Source organism: Chiloscyllium punctatum, chromosome 4, assembly GCF_047496795.1.
Source record: "Chiloscyllium punctatum isolate Juve2018m chromosome 4, sChiPun1.3, whole genome shotgun sequence".
Taxonomy (NCBI): Eukaryota; Metazoa; Chordata; class Chondrichthyes; order Orectolobiformes; family Hemiscylliidae; genus Chiloscyllium; species Chiloscyllium punctatum.
The window spans coordinates 128,455,204-128,477,151 of NC_092742.1; the positions used below are offsets into that span (position 1 = coordinate 128,455,204).

A 21,948-nucleotide genomic window follows, 5' to 3' on the forward strand; every position below is an offset into this window, starting at 1 on the left:
TGTTTTGAGGAGACAAGCAGCTACATTGTGGGTTGATACAAGATGTATCCTGAATGATTCCGAATCAAACTAGGGTGGTTGAAGTTTTTGTTACCTGACAATATGTTATAAAGGATTAAATGCATACGGTTGGTTCTGCTATAATGCACGTTTCTTCAATGCGAATTAGCTATAATGTGATTGAAGAATTCAGAATTAGAATCCCTACTGTCTGGAAACAGGCCCTTTGGCCCAACAAGTCCACACCGACCCTTCAAAGAGTATCCCACCCAGATCCATTCACCTACATTATTTACCCCTGACTCCTGCACCTAACCTATACAGGATCTGAACATTTTGGGCAATTTAGCCTGGCCAACTCGCTTGGCCTTGCACATCTTTGGACTGTGGGAGGAAACCGGAGCACCCGGAGAAAACCCACGCAGACACGGGGAGAACGTGCAAACTCCACACACAGTCGCCTAACGTTGCAATCGAACCCGGGTCCCTGGTGCTGTGAGGCCGCAGTGCTCACCACTAAACCACCATACCGCCCCTGAGAATCCTACCACTTGACCAACGAGCCAGCTAAATTTATACCGTTATTTGTCGAAGGTGCATCTTCCTTGCTTGTGTTGAGTATAACCTGATTCCAGTCCCGTTGGTTTAAATGGTGGTGTTATTACGTGATTTTCCTATAATACCGTATCATGTGGGAATGGAGCTATCGTGTTATCAGAGCAGACTGTGTAGTTATTTTACACGTTCCTGTCAGGGCCCTCAGTATGTATTGGTATACTCAATGTTAACCCTCTTCCAACATCCAGTGGTACTGCCAGCAATTCAAGTAAAGTGTTTTTGTCATTGGAGAGCATTATTATTCAGAAAAGGTAACAAAGTGACCAGCTTGAGATTTTTTTTTTAACTGTAATCTTAAATCTGAGGATCTCAAAACCCCCTTGATATTCCAGTGTGAAAATCTAATGGCAGACCCAGTTTATTTGTAATTTCTCTGTAGGATATCACCTGAAAGAATATACATTTCCACAGTGTTTTGCAACGTGACAGTGTCCCAAACTGATTTTTCAGCCAGTTCATTACATTTGCAGTGTAGTTGCCATTTTAATGTAGAAAACACATCAGTTAATTTGCAAGCAGCTCGGTCTCTCAAACAGCAGTGGGGCGGTGAATTGCCCGTTATCGTTCACAATGCAATCCAAAGAGAAACGGCCGATGCTGTTAATTTCTGAATGGATTAATACAGTGCTTGAAACTAGGTTGTGATTCAGACTGTTAAAGACCTGAGTTGTCTATGAAGCTGTTACTTCCTGCTTGGCTTGTTTGAGCGACTGGCTTCAGTCGTACTTAGAGCAACCCCATGGCGTAATACATTTTCTGCTTACCATCTGTTATTTCCATTGGTTGCCAAGTTGGTGAATTGAGCAAAGGATACAAACTCCTGATGAGTCCAGGAATATTTAAAGGGCTTTGTGGAGGAACTTAAAAATACGGGGTAGACCATTTAGGACAGAGATGAGGAGAAACTACTTCACCCAGAGAGTGGTGGCTGTGTGGAATGCTCTGCCCCAGAGGGCAGTGGAGGCCCAGTCTCTGGATTCTTTTAAGAAAGAATTGGATAGAGCTCTTAAAGATAGTGGAGTCAAGGGGTACGGAGATAAGGCTGGAACAGGATACTAATTAGGAATGATCAGCCATGATCATATTGAATGGCGGTGCAGGCTCGAAGGGCAGAATGGCCTACTCCTGCATCTATTGTCTATTGTCTATTGTCTATTAACTGCTTGACTTAAAGGGCTATTAGTTTGAAATACTTGAAATGTTAACTCTTTCCTTCCACAGATCCTGCCAGACCTCTGGTTTCTCCAGCAATTTCTGGTTTTGTTTCCGATTTCAAGTATCTGCAGTTCTTTGGTTTATATTAGATCACAGAGTCTTAAAATTGATCGCTGTGGAAGTTGAATTATTTTTATAATGTTTAAAGAGTAACTGACTAACTACTTTTTAAAAAAAAAGTCCAATTCCAGTAAGAGGTGGTGTGCACAATGACCTCTTTATGTGGCAGAAATTCCATACCTGTGTTTTCAATTTCCTTTTCTCCGGGTGCTCCGGTTTCCTCCCACAATCCAAAGATGTGCCAGTTAGGTGAATTGGCCATGCTAAAACTTGCCCTCAGTGTTTAGGTGCTTTAGTCAGGAGTAAATGTAAAGGAGTGGTTCTGGGTGGGTTACCCTTTGGAGGGTCGGTGTGGACTTGTTGGGCCGAAGGGCCTGTTCCCACACTGTAGGGAATCTAATCTAGATCTCCTCTCACTCTTCCCTATTGTAATTCAAAAATTGAAAGTGTTTCTTTGTTTTTATTCCTCTCCAGGAAAGGTTGAAGTTGGTAACGGTTCTTGGCGCTGGACTTCTGTGTGGCACAGCTTTAGCCGTCATCGTTCCGGAAGGGGTTCATGCACTCTATGAGGATGCTCTGCATGGTAAGAGATAGATCCATGTCCCAGTCTTGTTCGAAAGCCCTGCAGAGCACAGAATAAAAGAAATGTGGCACGTTGTCCACCCTAAGGCAAGCAAAGTCGTTCTCGAGTCATGACCGCATTCTTCTGGTCACCATAATTTAGATGACAGTTTTTTGGCTCAAACCATCGTGAGAGCTGGTACAGGTTAATTGAAGCACCTAAAATCCAATTCTCTGCATTACTTGGACACTGTGCAGAGTTCAAGACTTGTGCATCTTGAGCAATGACATCGGCTAATAGAGCAATGAATAATCTGATCAGGGTACATAATGTTACTCGGTCAACGTTTTCAAGTTGTAACATTTTCTCCTTCATTTTTGCATGGTGCTTTGTCTGAGTTATAGTTCAGATAGAAAAGTTGTAATGCCCTTAGAGAAATGGAGTTTATGGAGCTGGACTATTTCATAGATGTAGTGGCACAAGGGCTAAACTGGGTACCACCATTTATCACTAGTAATTGCACCACCCAACAAGGTAACATACAATATTTCAGTAAATTTGATGTAGATTTTACCGCTATGAACTCCTGAGAGACAGCTTGTGCCAGAAACAATGTGCAGGATAATTTTCAGGACAGTTTCAAAAAAAAAATTCGATAGATATACTTTACCAATAGTGTATCAGTCGTGCCAATTCTCAGGAATGAAAATTCTACAGCAGATATGTTGACATTATCCTGGGGGATGTTTTTGATGGAATGCTGCTTGCTTATTCCCATATCTGCAATCCATTCAATGTAGTACATAAATGAACAAGGGACAGCATTTGCTATCCTCCAGTCTTCTGGCTTTATTCCTGGAGACAATGATGACATAAAGATCAAAGCCAAAGACTCTGCAATCTCCTCTCTCCCTGGCTTCCCAGAGGCTCCTCGGATAAATCCCATCCGGCCCAGGGGACCCATCTATTTTCACACTTCCCAGAATTGCTAACACCTCCTCCCTCTGAACCTCAATCCCATTCTGGTCTAGTAGCCTGTATCTCAGTATTCTCCTCAACAACATTGTCTTTTTCCAGTATGAATACCGACAAAAAATATTCATTTAGTGCTTCTCCATCTCCTCTGACTCCACACACAACTTCCCGCTACTGTCCTTGATTGGCCCTAATCTTACTCTAGTTATTCTTTCATTCCTGATATACTGATAGAAAGTGTGAGGATTTTCCTTGATCCTGTCTGTCAGTGAGTTCTCATGTACCCTCCTGGCTGCTCTTAACTCTAAATAAATATGTTCCACTATAAAGATAAGAGAACACGTCATTGTGGTTAACTAACAAAGTAATTAGACAAAGTGTCACACTCGAATGCATTTCCCTAACTGTGCAAAAATGCGTGGCAGGTCAGATGGTTGGTCAGAATAAGAGTATGGCATAACGGCTATAAGGCGAATCAAGGAAGAAATTAGACCATGAGAGGGAGCGAGCTCAGGATGGGTAGTTTTATACGAATATTAGAGTAAATGAGTATTGATTCCCTGGAGGGTGGGAATGGGGAGTTGATTGTAGGTTGTAAGGAAATCACTGGTTAACTTTGGACACATTTTGCCTCTTGTCTTCACAATGAAGGGCACAACAGAATCCCCAGTAATATCTTTAAATCAGGAGATGGAAAGAAGAGAGGAGTTTATAGCGAGTTTGCAATCGCAAGGGAAATGGTACGAGGAGCTGTGAGCTGAGAATGATCCCGTTCCAGCTGGTCTTCTTCCTCTGGCCTTAAAACAGGTGGCTCACGAGCTAGTGGCTCGTCTTTATTTTCCATTTTAAAAAAAATAATTCCATCCTCGGTGACCTGAGTGTCGCCGGTAAGCCCAGAATTTATTGGCTATCCCCAGGGCCCTTGAGAAGATGGTGGCGAGCTGCCCTCCTGAACTGCTGCAGGGGTACAGGTGACCTGGCAGTAATGTCACTAGACTAGGGGTCACGATTATACACTGGGGGCATAGGTTCAAATCCCACCACGGCAGCTGTTGCAGTTTAAGTTCACTTAATAAAATTGGAAATTGAGAGTCGCACTCAGAAATGGTGATTTTCATTATTATTTTTTTAAAAAAATTCTGATTCACTGAAGTTCTTTTTAGATTAAATTAGATTAGATTCTCTGCAGTTTGGAAACAGGCCCTTCGGCCCAACAAGTCCACACCGCCCCTCCGAAGAGAAACCCACCCAAACCCATTCCCCTACCCTATATTTACCCCTAATACACCTAACACTACAGGTAATTTAGCATGGCCAATTCACCTAACCTGCACATCTTTGGATTGTGGGAGGAAACTGGAGCACCCGGAGGAAACCCATGCAGACACAGGGAGAATGTGCAAACTCCATGCAAACAGGCGGGAATCGATCCCAGGACCCTGATGCTGTGAGGCAGCAGTGCTACCCATAAAGGCAAGAAGAAATCTGCCATCCTTTCCCGGTCTGAACCAAACATGACTTCAGATCTATTATATTGTGGTTAACTCTTAATCGCCCTCTGAAATGGCCTGAGAAACCATCAGTTCACACTCAGTAAGAGAAGAACAAGAATTGGAAAAAGAACAATCTCGTATCGATATGGATGATGCGATGGCACAGTTGGTTATCATTGCCTCACAGCTGCCAGGGAGTTGAGTTTGATTTCCCCACCTGGTGGCTGTCTGTGTGGAGTTTGCACGTTCTCCTCATGTCTGCATAGGTTTCCCCTCGTAGTCCAAAAATGTGCAAGTTCGGTGGATTGGCCATGCTAAATTGCTCATCGTGTCCAGAGGTGTAAAGCTAATGGATTAGCCATGGTCAGTGCAGGGTTACAGCGATAGGGTAGGTCGTTCTTGGGAGGGTTGGTGTGGACTCAATAGGCCAAATGGCCTACTTCCACACTGTAGGGATTCTATGATTCTGGGTACATATGCAATGCTTCAGGGGAAGGAGAGCATGGCTAATAGCACTGCAGTGGACTAAACTGGTTCTGTAGTTTCTGAAAGTGGGACCTTTTGTTTTAATTATTTAAAACGTCTAACAGCACTGACAGAATCACAAAAAGAGGCCACTCAACCCTTTGTCTAATCTGAGGAGCAGGAGAATTGATGTTTCGGGCAGGAGCCCTTCATCAGGATGGCTTCCTCGCATGCTGTCTGACCTGCTGTGCTTTTCCAGCAACGCCCCCCTTGTCTAAGATGTCTCGTTTGAAACAGCTATTCAATAGGTCAAACTCTAACTTTTTTTTTCTCCACAGCGATGCAAATGTTTCTCTTTTTTAATTTGAATGTTATTCTTGACATTATAAAATGGATATGATGCTGGAGGCTAATCATAATGAGGATGGTGTGAATTGTAGAAATGTTTTGTGCGCTGGCAGGTATTTGGAGTTGCCCACGTCCCCTCAGTGAATTGCCTGGTGCCAAGTCAGATGATGAGACTCAAAGCCCTGCTACAGACAGCAGTGTTCACGACAGAAAGGTAGCAGGGCAAGTTTGCTGAGATTTGCAACGACTGCAGCTCTGGTCATCGGGTGTGATTGAAGATGTGCTAAATCAGCGTGACTCAGCAGTGACCTGTGGTTTGTGAGGCCGTGTAGGCTTTGAACATCGCAGCATACGGGCTACAGGGAAGGCTCCCGCTCTCGTTTAATCTGTTTTCCTTCTACTCCCTCAGATAAACACACCCATGGAGGTGAAGCAGAGAAGGTGGAGGATTCGTTAAAGACAGGACAGTCAGCAGAGACTGAGCACGATCGCGAGCATATTGCTTTGCACGCCTACATTGGGGTTTCGCTGGTCCTGGGCTTTGTTTTTATGCTGCTGGTCGACCAAATAGGCAGTTCTCACATGCACTCCAGTGAGGGTAAGAGACACTTCAAATCTCACTCGCTCGCTTTTTCCACCCAGTGAGCTACCACCTAAGGCTGGACTCTTTTGATCTTGGTTGGCATCCCTACCTGTGACAGAACGCTGGCTGCTCGCCTCGGTGGGCGGGGGGAAGAGGAGTGTTGCTGGGCCGCTGGGGTGAAAGGAGGGGGAGGGGAGGCACTTTGGCCAGGAGTGGAGGATAGAGGAGCATTGGAGGGGGGGAACTCTGAAGGGGAGCCTTGTGGGGAGGGAGGGGGTTTGTGTCGGAGTGAGGAGGTGGGTGAGATTGGGGCGGAGGAGTGTCGAGTCAGAATTGGTGGGGGTCCTACCAGGAGGAAGGTGGAGGAATTGGATCTGGTTAGAGTAGAGGATGATCTGACCAGGAGGCTAGTGAAGTGGCCAGTTTTATAGTTAGCCGTCAGTAGGAGCACATTTCAACCCCTCTGACTTTTGTCAACTAACTGTGCCCAGGTAAGCGTATATTTGATGCAGTCTTGCTGCCACCTTTACCACAGCTTTGTAAGGTCGTGTTTTAAAGTTACAGTAACAAGTGTTTCTCCCAAGTGTTACCCGTGTTCCCAAAAATCACCTTGAGTGAATCAGGTTTCTTGCATTGTGGTTTGATTCTGATGTATGGATGTAACCGAACCAAATAGCATTACAAACACTGATTCAGTGCATCTGGTTCCCTTCCCCTGTCTGTTCCCCAAAACCATGTGAGTTATTTGAATCTGTTTGCATCATCCTTGAAATCAGTGCATTCCAGATTATGACAACTCCTGTACAGTAAAATGTCTCCTCAGTTCACTCCTGCTTTTACCCATGACTTTAAATCTGTGACTTCTGGCTAGAAGTCCTCAGTATTCCTACCAATGTGAATCATTTTGCTCTTTGGAGTGTGTTATATTTTATCTGGTGTTTCTATCCACTTCACCAGTCTATCTCTGCTCTCTCGAAGTCTAACATGATGCTTCTCTCATCTAACTGTATTTGAGTTTCATGTGCAACCTTTGAACTTATTGACGTATACCAACAAGAAATGTCCTTCCACCTGATTCCAGGAAGTTGTCTCTTCTACAATGGAAAGGGTTTGGACATTCGGAAGACTCTGTATTGCATTCCTGATGAAGGGCTTGTGCCCGAAATGTTGATTCTACTGCTCCTCAGATGCTGCGTGACCTGCTGTGCTTTTCCGACAGCACACTCCCGCCTCTGATCCCCAGCGTCTGCAGTCCTCACTTTCTCCCTGTGTTGCATTTGGAGACTTTTTTTTTAACCTGCCTTCCTCGTATGAAAATATTTGATTTTGCTCTTAAGTAGCCTACTCTAATTTTCAAATTACTTGTACTGACTTTGTATTCACCCACACGAGGAAACAGTTTTTCTGCATTTACCTCTATAAATACGATATTGAGTCAAACAGCTGACTTAGGTCATTCTATAGTCGTCTAAACTCAAGGGGATAAAACATCCATACGAACCATTCTCATTGCTTAATAGTTTAAATCTCTGGTATCGTTCTAATGAATCTTCACTACGTGCCCTCCAAGGTCTCTATGTTCTAAGTGCAGTGTCAAGAACTGAACACAGTTCATTAGGTGGCTTCTGACCAAAATCTGGGTAACACTTCTCCCCTTCCACACATCAAAACTCCTGCAAAATACTAGTGCCTGTGTGGCTGTTAGCCTTATTTGTGAAGCGGCCTACTCTGTCATATTGTGTTAGGAGAGGTGAAACAGTAGTCCACCCAGCTGCAGGCTGCTCTGGCCTGTAAACCTGAGATTATTTCGGGAAGTTCCTAATTTCTGGCCTTTCAGGACAGGCACAACTGATTTTTGATTAGGTTAGATTCCCTACCGTGTGGAAGCAGCCCCTTCAGCCCATCAAGTCCACACCGACCCTCCGAAGAGTAACCTACCCAGACCCTGACTAATGCACCGGACACTATGGGCAATTTAGCATGGCCAGTTCACCCTGACCTGCCCATTGTTTGGACTGTGGGAGGAAACCCACGCAGACATGGGGAGAATGTGCAAACTCCACACAGACAATTTAGATTAGATTAGATTACTTACAGTGTGGAAATAGGCCCTTCGGCCCAACAAGTCCACACCGCCCCGCCGAAGCGCAACCCACCCATACCCCTACATTTACCCCTTACCAAACACTATGGGCAATTTAGCATGGCCAATTCACCTGACCTGCACATCTTTGGACTGTGGGAGGAAACCGGAGCACCCGGAGGAAACCCACGCAGACACGGGGAGGACATGCAAACTCCACACAGTCAGTCGCCTGAGGCTGGAATCGAACCTGGGACCCTGGTGCTGTGAGGCAGCAGTGCTAACCACTGAGCCATTGTGCCGCCCCTAAATTTTTCTCTAAATTCCGAAAATTAACGTTAGCTCCATTACACACAGAAAAACCTAATTACAACTGGTGCTGCATTGGAAAAATAATTTGTAATAGCAGTTGTAAGACAGGCAATATGTATGCAGTAGTCTCTGGAATAGCAACATTTCTGACTCTGTGGTTGCAAACTCTTGAATGGTTTACAGAGTGTATATTACACAGAAACAGATCATTCCTTCCAGCTAGTCCATACTGGTGTTTATGCACCATTCATATCTCCTCCTGCACTTTGAAATTTAAGTAAATGTCTTATCTAAGAGGCTAGACACCAGTGGTATAACAGGACCGAAACACAGCATGGAATCCAGTTTGGAGAAACCAGAACGGTTCATAGACACCAGTGGCATCTAAATAGGCAGAAGGGCAGATCGATCAATGCAATGGTTCCTTTATGAAAATGAAGGTATTCAACTGAAATAATAGAGACTGCAGTTAGATTTTGAGGAACTCTCTGCACAATTTATTTTGTTTCTGATCTGTCTTTCAGATCCAGAAGCTGCACGAACTGCCAACACCAAGATCACCACCACACTCGGACTGGTGGTCCATGCAGCAGGTAACACTAAATTTCTCTTGTTGTGCGATGACGTTTATCAGCTCCATGTCAGCATTGCCCATGTTACGCCTGAAACGTTTCGAACAATCTCAGAGCTGAGAGGGCACTCTCGTAGCTCTCATTGTGCAGACTACTGACATGTCATCTATTCAAACAAATCATGAACTGAATCTAAGCTTGGAACATGCCAAAATACTTCCAGTCCACTGCCCCTTGTATCAGCTACCTGATCAAAATATTGTCCGACAGTACAAACTGGTTTTTAAAGTGGCTGTTATTATACAGTCTTTTGTGATAGCCCTTTTCCACCCCATTTTGTCCTTATTGCTTGATGCTGCTGAAATGTCGATACTCAGCATTTTATTTTAACCTGCACTGGTCCTGCTATTATTCCTTATGTAACCTAATTTCCCTTCGATTTCTTCGTCTCACAACTAATGGAAGAGTTTTCTGCTCGCAGCTTAGATACAGTTTGAGTCCACAAAGCACTTTTGAACGGTTTCTTTTTCGGGTTGCATTGGACTAAGCAATCTCATTGATGTAACTAAATCAGACCTTGCTGACTGGATCAAATCCACAACCTTACTCGTCATTTATTTTTGGAACAGAAGGACAGTATTTGGTCCATCGGGTATACTGGTTCTCTGAGAAGCAATCCAGTCAGTTCCACTGTTGTGAGCAGCGAGTTCTAGGTTACTACCTCGTGTGAAATAGCTCTTCCTCGCCTTCAACTCTTTCCCAAAACCTAATTCTGTGTCCTCGAATACTTTTGCTGTGAACGAATGGAAACCTGGATTCCTCGCAAACCTTATTCAAACGTTTGTCCAATCTCCCTTCAATTTCCTTTGCTGCAGGGAAACCAAACCCACCTTCACCGATCTAACCTTGTAACAAACATTCTCATCTAAGTCAACCCCTCGAAGACCTTTGCATCCCTCTCACAGCGTTGTGATTAGAGTGGTATGCAATACTCCAGTTGCTGCTTAATCAGCGCTTAATAATAGTTCAGCATGCCTTCTCTGGTTTTTGTACTTGGTGCCTTTATTTATGAAGACCAAGACCCCATATGCTTCACTAGCTGCTCTCAGTGTGTCTTGTCACCTTCAAAAACAAAAATCGGTGATCATGCACCACAAGTCCCTCTGTTCCTGCTCATACTTTGAGCTTGTGCCGATAAGTCAGTATGCCTCTCCCAATTCCTTCTGCCAACATACCTGAGCCTGCGCATCTCTGTACTGCATCAGGCTCCATCTGTCACTTGTCCACCCATTCTGCTAACCTTGTCTTGTTGCAGACAATTTGTATCAACTTGACTGTTTGTCACTCCTGCTGGATGTAGCGGTGCAGGTAGTGCACGGTTTTAAGATTAGATTAGATTACTTTACAGTGTGGAAACAGGCCCTTCGGCCCAACAAGTCCACACCGCCCCGCCGAAGCGCAACCCACCCATACCCCTACATTTACCCCTTACCTAACACTACGGGCAATTTAGCATGGCCAATTCACCCTAACCTGCATATCTTTGTGACTGTGGGAGGAAACCGGAGCACCCGGAGGAAACCCACGCAGTCACGGGGAGAACGTGCAAACTCCACACAGTCAGTCGCCTGAGTCGGGAATTGAACCCAGGTCTCTGGTGCTGTGAGGCAGCAGTGCTAACCACTGTGCCACCGTGCCGTCCAACAATGTGCTATTTTACCACAGGCCCTGTTTACCTTTCGCTGTGGACAAAGCTTGTGGAAAAGACAGCCCTGGATATCCACTACAAATTGTGCCTATTGGGGTATTTTAAGCCATTAGAGTCATAAGAGATGTACAGCACGGAAACAGACCCTTCGGTCCAACTTGTCCACGCCGACCAGATATCCCAACCCAATCTATTCCCACCTGCCAGCACCCGGACATATCCCACCAAACCCTTCCTATTCATATACCCATCCAAATGCCTCTTAAATGTTGCAATTGTACCAGCCTCCACCACTTCCTCTGGCAGCTCATTCCATACACGTACCACCCTCTGTGTGAAAAAGTTGCCCCATAGGTCTCTTTTATATCTTTCCCCTCTCACCCTAAACCTATGCCCCTCTAGTTCTGGAGTCGTCCTCCTCTGCTCCCCCCTTTTCCCCCCAGGGAAAAGACCTTTCAATCTAATTTTTTTGCAGTTTTGTACTGTTGGTACATTGTCCTGTGTAGTTGACCGCAAAGTGCAGTGTCTTAATTGAACATGCGATTTCAAAAACAGTTTAGCTTTCTAATCATCCAATTTTTTTTTTTTTTAAAAGAATTGAGTAACTGGCAGTAAAATGAGCCATTTCAGTTGCAGGTTTGCCTGCTGCAGGCTGTTATTGGGTTTGAAGCAGTGATTTGATTTCTGTGTTCCCCTGCAGTACCTAGTCTTACCTCTTCCTTTCCCTTTATAGCGGATGGCATTGCATTGGGTGCAGCAGCTTCCACCTCTCAGACGAGTGTACAGTTGATTGTATTTGTAGCTATTATGTTGCACAAAGTAAGTCTCCACATCTTGAATTTCCTAGTTTTTGTTTAAGGTTCGCCATATTTCTCTTTCTCTCTCGTTGACTGATCATTTGAGCCCTGTCTTGCACTGTAGTGGCTACCGTTCTGGAATTGCCAGTGGCTGAGATGTTTCAATCCTATCGAGGAAGGTTATGCAGTTAAACCCTGCTGTATTTTTAAAAACTGTTTGAGATAACCCAGCAACTGCCCTTTTTTAGGAAGGAAACCTGCCGTTCTTCCCTGGCTTGGCTTACAAGTGGCTCCCCACCCAGTGTCCTCTGAGCAAGCCACTCATTTGTAGCCAGCATTGCAAAAAGAAACGTCCAGTAAGAATATAAATGCACATTGATCTAACAGACTTAACGAGAGCACGCCAAGCTTGGTTAGCTTGAAAGATTGCAACACTTAGGAGAGCCATTCCATGAACTATTAGAGGGGTGACACGGTGGTTCAGTGGTTTAGTACTGCTGCTTCACAGCGCCAGGGTCCCTGGTTCGATTCCAGCCTCGGGCCACTGTCTGTGTGGAGTTTGCACATTCTCCCCGTGTCTGCGTGGGTTTCCTCTGGGTGCTCCGGTTTCCTCCCACAATCCAAAGACGTGCAGATTAGGTGAATTGGCCATGTTAAATTGCCCACAGTGTTAGATGTATTAGTCAGGGGTAAAATGTGGGGAAGTGAGTCAGGGTGGGTTACTCTTTGGATAGTCAGTGTGGACTTGTTGGGCCGAAGGGCCTGTTTTCAATCTATAGAGATTCCAATCAAGAATAGCAAAGAGTCTGCTAAACATACATACTCTGAGAGTGTAGCAGTATCCCAGCCTCCTCCGTCATTAGTCATTCAGATCTTCCGCCCCCAATAACAACAACTATTGAGTGGTTTGTTACAGTTGTTGTGGAACGCCAGGCTCCAGGGAGCAGGAACCCAGAACTTGTGGTTGAACAGAATGGCCCTGTGGGAGCGCACACTGACAGTGCCACCCATGACCTGTCAGCACCTGACTTGGCCTGTTTGCAGTGTCTTCAACCAGTTGTTTCAGTTCATTTTATTTGGGGCTCCTCCTGCGAACGTAATGTTTCCACACTGTAAGTAATCTAATCGAATCTAAATGTTTGCTGCAGAAGTGCATTTCTGTAAATCAATGAAAGCATCAATTATCTGGCAACCCCAGCTCACCTGTACCCTTTGGGGCTGTGCAATTCAGCTGAAATTTCAAAACTGACTTGATTGGTTGTGAAATGTTTTTGAATGTTGTAAGGTAGTGAAAAGCACGACATAAATCCAAGGTTTTCTTACTAATTACTTTACCGCTACCCCGTTCCTTCCCATTTCTCATTTAAGTGATGTGCAAGCTCTAATGGATTTTCCGCTATAGATAATTGATATTATACAAAGTCACTGTGTGCAGTACGTACAAACAGTATGTTCCTCAGAATTCTCGTTTTTGACACCGTCCGAAATTCTTCAAAAATGACACGAAGGCCTCCAGCCAACTGTCAATATTTTTCTCGTGGAATGAGGTAGAACTCCTGTATGACTGCAATCCTCTGTCATCTTCATCCAGCAACCTTTTTGTAATATACATGTGTAGACCTTGTTGGGAGGTGTTGACAGTGAGAGAAGGCCTTGAATTTATATAACACCATCCACTGTTTTAGACCGCATGCAGAAACACTTCTCAACTAATGAAGAATAATCCTGTTTGTACAGTGTCGAAAACTCAGAGACCACAGACACTAACAACAAGTAACTAGTTCAATATAGCGTTGTGAAATACGTTATATTCATGCTAAACCGTACTTAGGATCTCTACTTCCTCATCCATCAAAACAGCTCCTTCAGTAGAGCAACATTCGCACAGTATTGCATAGGAGGTTCCCTCTAGGTTTTGTGCTGGTGTTTCTAGGATTGGTCTTGAACCTGGAGCACTTGAGTGTTAGCAATTGAGTCACAGCTGACACCGTACTACACCCGCAGGCAAAGTTTGCATGGTCACGTGCAGTTGCTGCCAGACGTCATTGGTTAATAATCAAGCATGGGAACCTGGGTCGGCATTTTGGATGAGGTGTAAAATTGTAGGAAAGCATACTTAATCCATCCCAGTATTCCTCTCCTCTCCTCTTGTTTTTAGGCTCCTGCTGCTTTTGGTTTGGTTTCGTTCCTTATGCATGCAGGCCTCGAAAGGAATCGAATCAGGAAACACCTTCTGGTGTTTGCTTTGGCAGCACCTCTGCTCTCCATGGTCACTTACCTGGGCCTGAGTAAGGTATGTATGCTGAGGTCATAACCTGTTCATTTGCCAGGTGAAAGTGTACTGCAGCTTGGATGTCAAAATACTACAATATGATGACTACCCTGTCAGCCGTGTGCTGCAGGCACTGAGGTTCCGAGTCGATCGATCTGTTTTTCTGCATCACTTGATAAGGGGTTGGCCAGGATCCCTGGAGAACTCCTTGCTGTTGTCTTTAATAACCAACCTGAACGGGCAGTCGGGGTCTGTGTTTTATCATCTCCTCCCATAGGATCCTTGACCCTCCTGAAACTGCTCTTGAAGACGTTGGCCAGGTTTTAGCCTGATGCTTGAATATTTCAACCTGTGACTCTAATGCAGATGTAGGAATATTGCCAAGTCCGTTAAGAGAGCTGTGTGACTTCTGGGACCCTTTCAGGCACTAGCTGGTTCTCAGTCCAAGTAATAGAGTCATAGTCATGCAGCATGGAAACAGACTCTTTGGTCCAACTAGTCCACACTGACTGTGTCCAAACTAAACTAGTCTCGTTTGCCTGCATTTGGCCCATATCCTTCCAAATTTGTTCTGTTCATGTACTTATCCAAATGTCTTTTAAATTTTGTAATTGTATCTTCGTCCAACACTTGCTCTGCAGGTGGGTTTCCCCCGGGTGCTCTGTTTTCCACCCACAGTACAAAGTTTTTAGATTAGATTCCCTACAGTGTGGAAACAGGTCCTTCGGCCCAACAAGTCCACACCGATCCTCCAAAGAGTAACCCACCCCTACATTCACGCCTGACTAATGCACCTATCACTACGGGCAATTTAACATGGCCAATTTACCCTGACCTGCACATCTTTGTGTGCTTTGGGAGGAAACCGGAGCACCCGAAGGAAACCCACGCAGACACTGGGAGAATGTGCAAACTCCACACTGACGGTTGCCCAAGGTGGGAATTGAACCCGGGTCCCTGGCGCTGTGAGGCAGCAGTGCTAACCACTGAGCCACCGTGCCACCCCAAGTTGTGCAGGTTAGAGTGGATTGGTTGTGCTAAATCGCCCATAGTATTCAGGGGTGTGTAAGTTAGATGCATTGGTCAGGGTAAATGTAGAGAAATAGGGTAAGGGAATGGGTCTGGGTGGGTTACTCTTCGGAGGGTCGGTGTGGACTTGTTGGGTCAAATGGCCTGTTTCTACGTTGCAGGGATTCGATGAAGTTCATTCCATACATAGAACATAGAACATAGAACATAGAACAATACAGCACAGAACAGGCCCTTCGGCCCACGATGTTGTGCCGAACTTCTATCCTAGATTAAGCACCCATCCATGTACCTATTCAAATGCCGCTTAAAGGTCGCCAATGAATCTGACTCTACCACTCCCACGGGCAGCGCATTCCATGCCCCCACCACTCTCTGGGTAAAGAACCCACCCCTGACATCTCCCCTATACCTTCCACCCTTCACCTTAAATTTATGTCCCCTTGTAACACTCTGTTGTACCCGGGGAAAAAGTTTCTGACTGTCTACTCTATCTATTCCTCTGATCATCTTATAAACCTCTATCAAGTCACCCCTCATCCTTCGCCGTTCCAACGAGAAAAGGCCTAGCACTCTCAACCTATCCTCGTACGACCTACTCTCCATTCCAGGCAACATCCTGGTAAATCTTCTCTGCACCCTCTCCAAAGCTTCCACATCTTTCCTAAAGTGAGGCGACCAGAACTGCACACAGTACTCCAAATGTGGCCTAACCAAAGTCCTGTACAGCTGCAACATCACCTCACGACTCTTGAATTCAATCCCTCTGCTAATGAACGATAATACTCCATAGGCCTTCTTACAAACTCTATCCACCTGAGTGGCAACCTTCAAAGATCTATGTACATAGACCCCAAGATCCCTCTGTTCCTCCACCTGACCAAGAACTCTACCATTAACCCTGTATTCCGCATTCTTATTTGTTCTTCCAAAATGGACTACCTCACACTTGGCAGGGTTGAACTCCATCTGCCACTCCTCAGCCCAGCTCTGCATCATATCTAAGTCCCTCTGCAGCCGACAACAGCCCTCCTCACTGTCCACAACTCCACCTATCTTTGTATCATCTGCAAATTTACTGACCCACCCTTCGACTCCCTCATCTAAGTCATTAATAAAAATTACAAACAGCAGAGGACCCAGAACTGAACCCTGCGGAACTCCACTTGTAACTGGACTCCAGGCTGAATATTTACCATCTTCCACCACTCTCTGCCTTCGACCGGTTAGCCAGTTTTCTATCCAATTGGCCAAATTTCCCTCTATCCCATGCCTCCTGACTTTCTGCATAAGCCTACCATGGGGAACCTTATCAAATGCCTTACTAAAATCCATGTACAATCAAATGCCTTACTAAAATCCATGTACATGAACCACTCTTTATACAAAAAAGCTGCCCCCCATATCCTCCTCAAAGCTTTTTCCTCTCACCTTTAAAAAAAATATGCTGCCTAGTTTTGAACTCCTTCACCTCGGGAATAGACGTTTATGGTTCATCTTGTGTATTTCGGTCATGATTTTCGAAACCTCCAAGGTCACCCCTCCCAACCTTCTAAGCTCCGGTGAGAAAGGTCCCAGCCTATTTTTATAACTCAAACCCATCATTGCCAGCAACATCTTGGTAAATCTCTTCTGAACCCTCTGCGGTTTAATAATATCCTTGCAATAGCAAGGATCCCAACTCCGAGACTCAGTGGTCTGAGTTATGAGGGCAAGTGTACTAAATACCTTCTTAACCACCCTGTCTACCTGTGACTATTAATGACCATGCAAAATAGAGGCAGCAGATTATGCTGAATGCTAATAAATTTGGGGAAATTTGCTAGAACTGCTTGGGAGGATTTAAACTAGTAAGGTGGGAGGGTGAGACCCAGGGAGATAGTGAGGAAAGAGATCAATTTGATGTGGGTACAGTTGAGAACAGAAGTGAGTCAAACAGTCAGGGCAGGCAGGGACAAGGGAGGGCTAATAAATTAAACTGCATTTATTTCAATGCAAGGGGCCTAACAGGGAAGGCAGATGGACTCAGGGCATGGTTAGGAACATGGGACTGGGATATCATAGCAATTACAGAAACATGGCTCAGGGAAGGACAGGACTGGTGGCTTAATGTTCCAGGATACTTTTAACCACAGACCCATTCACACCAAAGTGGGCATTAAAGATTCAATGGCACAATTCGCACTTGCCGCACAACCAAACCCTAACAGTTATTTTCCACTTGCAGCCTGTGAAATGGCTGGTGATCAGTTTGTTGGTGCTGCTAACCGATAGAGGGAACTGGGCCAGAATGCCAGGAGAATGGCCCTCATCTGTGAATTGTGCCATTGAATCTTTAATGCCCACTTTGGTGTGAGTGGGTCTGTGGTTAAAAGTCCTACCTGAACGTGCCCTCTCACCACAGCGCACCCTTGCAACTTCACTGGAGTGCCAAGTCCATTAGTGAACTCGGGTGAAAATGTGAGCACTGGGGGGTCAGGCTGACCTTGTCCTGGATAGAAATCTTTTAGATGGCAATCAGGGGAGGAAAATTGCACTTTTTCTCTATTCTGTCATAGGACCAAAAGGTGGCCATTCAGCACTTCAGTCCTGTTCTGCTATTCATTTCGATTTATAACTGACCAAAGCTTCACTCTGTTTACCTGCTTTGATTCAAAACTTTTCATATTCTCATCTAATATCTTATGTTTGAAATTTCAATTGACTGTGGAAGGAAAGTTGATTAGATTCCCTACAATGTGGGAACAGTCCCTTCAACCCAATAAGTCCACACTGACCTTCTGAAGAGTAACCCACCAAGACCCATTTAACTGGTTGCTATATCCCTGCTTCTTTTTTGTGTGCAATCTTGCTGTATTTCCCTTCGTTGAAACACCTACTGTGCTCCAGACCTGCTCCTGCCGCTGTGTTGTGCTTTGGGACATTCGGATGGGGTGGAAGGTGCTATATCAATGCAAGTCTTCATGTTCAATTTCGGCAGAGATGTGCTTTTTTTTGTTTCCTAATTGCTGTTAATTTAATGATGCTATTAAGAGGTGGCTGTGTGCTTAGAATCTGGTTTGAAACTGTCCAACTGCATTTGATCACCCCTTTTCAGAATTATTACAGTGCAGAAGGAGGCTATTCAGCCCATGGCACCTGTGTCTGTTCTATTTACTTATCCAAATCCCTGTGCCCTATTTCTATCCATATAACCACCTAGTACCCTCTTGAATGCCTCAAATGAACCAGCCTCTGCCACATTCTCAGGCAGTGCATTCCAAACTCCATGTGGAAAAGTATTTTCTCACATCAACCTTGCTTCATTTGCACATCACTTTGCCTTCTATGTCTTCTCGTTCTTTGATCTTTTAGAACGTAAATAATTTCACCCTGTCTGCTCTATCCAGTCCAGTCATGATTTTGAAATCAGACCTCCTATTAGCTGCCTGTCCAGGGAGATCAGTCCCAGACTCTTCAGTGTACCCTCAGCTGATGGCTCCAGGTTTGAGAAACATTCTTGTAGACTATATCCAATCCGTTCACCTCTTTCCTAGAATGCGGCTCCCACAACTGTATATAGTATTCCAGCTGAATTCTAACAAGGGCCTTGTATGAATTCATCACCACCTTGTTCTTGTACTCTGTGCCCCTATTAACATAGTCAGGAATACTGTCTGCTTTATTAACTGCTCTGTTTATCGTCAATAACCTTCACGTCTGTTTCTACAACTTCTTCAGAATTGTACTCCCGACGTAATGTTGTCTTTCGATGTTCTTCAAACCAAAGTGCACCACCTCATCCTTCTCTGCAGTGAGCCCCGTCTGCCACCTTATCCACCCACTCCATCGATTTGTCAATGCTCGTTTGGAGCTTGACACTCTTGACACTCTCTACAGTTCTTCAGAATTGTTCCCTTCGCACCACGATTTAGAACGTTAACACCTATCAAGAAAATTGGCGGTTCCAATGTTGACCTCTGGGAAATGTGGCCACAAACATTCCTTCAGCTTCAAAAATACCCACTGACCATTCCTCTGTTTTCTGTCACCGCCCAATTTTGTATCCATACTGGCACTGTCACTTTCATTCCATGGTCTTCAGCTTCCCTCCAGCCTGTTGTGAGGCACTGGATCAAATGCCTTCTGGAAATCCGTGTAAACCACATTACCTTAACCAACCCTTTCCACTACCTCTTCAAACAAACTTCAAGTTGGTTAAACGCGATTTCCCCTTTAGAAATCCATGCTGTCTCTTCCTAACAAGTGCACCCTTTTCTATGTGACTGCTGATTTTATCTCATACCAATCAATTTTGAAATCAAAAACCAAGGATATTTGCCGCGGTTTTTTAGAACGAGAGAGTATTTATTACACTGCACAATCACTTCCATCTAGAAGGATAAGGGCAGCAGATACACACCACTACCTGCAAGTTCCCCTCCAAGCCAGTCACCATCCTGACTTGGTCCTTCAGGATCACTGGGTCAAATTCCTGGAACTCCCTCCCCAATGGCATTTTTGGTGTCTCTACATATTGTGGGCTGCAGCAATTCAAAGCAATAGCTCCCCATCACCCCCTCGAGGGCAATTAGGGTCAGGCAAAAAAAAAACTTAATGCTGGCCCAGCCAGTGACGCCCACTGGATAATAAGTGTCCGCTGAATTAATAACGCGCGTTCTCTTCTCTTGTTGTCCGATTGCAGAGCAGTAAGGAAGCACTTTCGGATGTGAACGCCACCGGAATAGCCATGCTGTTTTCGGCAGGGACTTTCCTGTACGTAGCCACCGTGCACGTGCTCCCAGAGGTGGGAGGCAGCGGCCACAGTCACAAGGCCGAGTCCGGCGGCAAGGGACTCTCTCGGCTCGAGGTTTGCACCCTGGTCGTGGGCTGCTTGATTCCATTGGTCCTCTCCGTGGGTCACCAGCACTAACCAGCGTCGGAGCAAGGAGGAGCGTGGATAATGACGGTCTGACAGTAATCCCATTGCGGCTGAGCCTGATTGCTGCGGGCTTTGGGATTTCCCCTCCTTCGGTTTGTTTTTTTTCTTTAGCCGCGTGGAGTTGCCAATGAAATGGCATTGGAACGATGAAGTATATTGTATTAAATTTGGCCAGGTTGCAACCAGAAAGTCCGGAAGAATTCCCACCGTGTAGTCTTTTTGAAAAGGTAATTGCGTTTTATCTTTGCCTCCATGACAAAGTCAAACATCTGTTAGTTCCCGGCCCAGCCAAATGAGGGAGTTGCAAGTTTAACCAAATAGTGTCTTGGCGCAAAGGACAGAATTCAGCCACTTAATAAATTAACGAAGAACTTGGGGTGCGTTAGAGATAATCCATGGCATTAATCAAGCCAAGGGAATTAACACCGGGTTTGGTACATGGTTTGTGACATATAATTTTTACTGAATTTTATTCATAAGTGTGTAGAGTCTTCACATTCAGCTGCGGTCTTCATGTTTGTAGCCTGTACGTTTCGCCTGCTAGTTCAGTGTCTTGTGTGCTCGATAATCTGAATTTGAGGGGCTCCTGTACACGGAGATGTTTTTGTTTAAAAGTACTTTAATGTAAATGGGGAAAGAGAAAATAGCCTGGATTTTGATTTAAAATGGTTAACCATATCACACCACAGGTGGAGGGATGACGGTGGTGGAAGCACCCAAAAGGTAAAATTGGATTGGGTTGAAAGAAAGGGTAACACTCTGTGCCGGGTTAAGGATGGGGAATCGGATGGGATAAAGTTTGAAGAGTGGGCGTGGTGTTGGATGGGCTATAGGTATGGAAGTACAATTGTGGGGTTACCTTTGACCCTTCATCAGACTGACGTTTAACTTGTCAGGGGGGGGGAAGACGAGGTGATCAGGTAGAAGTTGGTGGGAGAACTGGCGTGGCAGGTGGTGGTCTTGGTAGCTGTCTATGCCCAGCACTGAACAATTGGGAAAACCATCGCTCACTGGTAGTTAAAAATGTGAAGAGTGAAATATAATTAGTATGACTGTGCTGAGTTGTGACTATTTCTTGTTCTGAACCATGTTCTATTGCTTCAGTTGTTTTATGTGAACTGAAATCATTCCATGGATGATTGCCTTATTATTCCAACTCTCTTTGTGCACATTAACAGATGTTGCAATTTTTTTTTTGTTTTTAAGATAAATTATCTATAAATAAATTTTTAATAAGTGGCCAATCCTTTATTTTTGTACAGTATTTATTTTTATTCTGTCATGAGTATCACGTAAACATCTCTCTTCAAACTCAAATGCTTCTTGAGAAAATGGGTGATCAAAATGCTGGTCGCATTGTATGTGCATACTTTATCAACGAAAGGGCTTTCTTTCCTTACTAACTCTGTCGACCCTCTCTCTTATTTTAATTGTGCATTTTCTGGTTGTGGGATGATGCATCCCGGGACTTCTCCCAAAGGAGCCTGTCTCTGTCTGTCATTTCCTGGAATGATGACGATGAGCAATGTTGTTTCACAAGATTTTTAACGACAGGGTATCGCCTGTGCTTTTCAGTTTATTTCCGAACCGGGGTTCCCGGGTCTAAGGATATGGGGATAGGCCCTTTGAGACTGAGATGGGGAGAAATATCTTCGCCCAGAGCGTGCTGAACTTGTAGAATCCTCAATCACCGAAAGTGGGGTTGAGGTCGAAACATTGAATATTTCCAAGGAGTTAGATCTGGTTCTTAGAGCAAAAGGCAAAGCAGGAGCGGGGGGGGGGGCTAAGTTGGATGATCAGCCATTATCATATTGAATGGTAGAGCAGGGTCCAAGGGTCAAATGGATGACTCCTGTTTTTCTGCCTTTAGTGCAGAGGTCGCCAACATGTCAATCATGAGTAATTGGCAGCTCATGGTCTGCGTCTGATTAGCTC

The 21,948-nt window shown here is 44.9% G+C and overlaps 1 protein-coding gene across 1 annotated transcript in view; it reads left to right on the plus strand.

The window, feature by feature from the left end:
* Positions 1 to 21,264, plus strand: part of LOC140476640 (zinc transporter ZIP9-B-like) — a 40,199-nt gene extending 18,935 nt beyond the window's left edge. The window contains exons 2-7 of the mRNA XM_072569523.1: positions 2,368 to 2,476; positions 6,146 to 6,334; positions 9,239 to 9,307; positions 11,728 to 11,813; positions 13,950 to 14,084; positions 19,777 to 21,264. Coding sequence (XP_072425624.1) covers positions 2,368 to 2,476; positions 6,146 to 6,334; positions 9,239 to 9,307; positions 11,728 to 11,813; positions 13,950 to 14,084; positions 19,777 to 20,004 — 816 coding nt within the window. The 3' untranslated portion in view covers positions 20,005 to 21,264. The remainder of the gene's footprint in view (positions 1 to 2,367; positions 2,477 to 6,145; positions 6,335 to 9,238; positions 9,308 to 11,727; positions 11,814 to 13,949; positions 14,085 to 19,776) is intronic.
* The last annotated feature ends 684 nt before the right edge of the window (positions 21,265 to 21,948 follow it).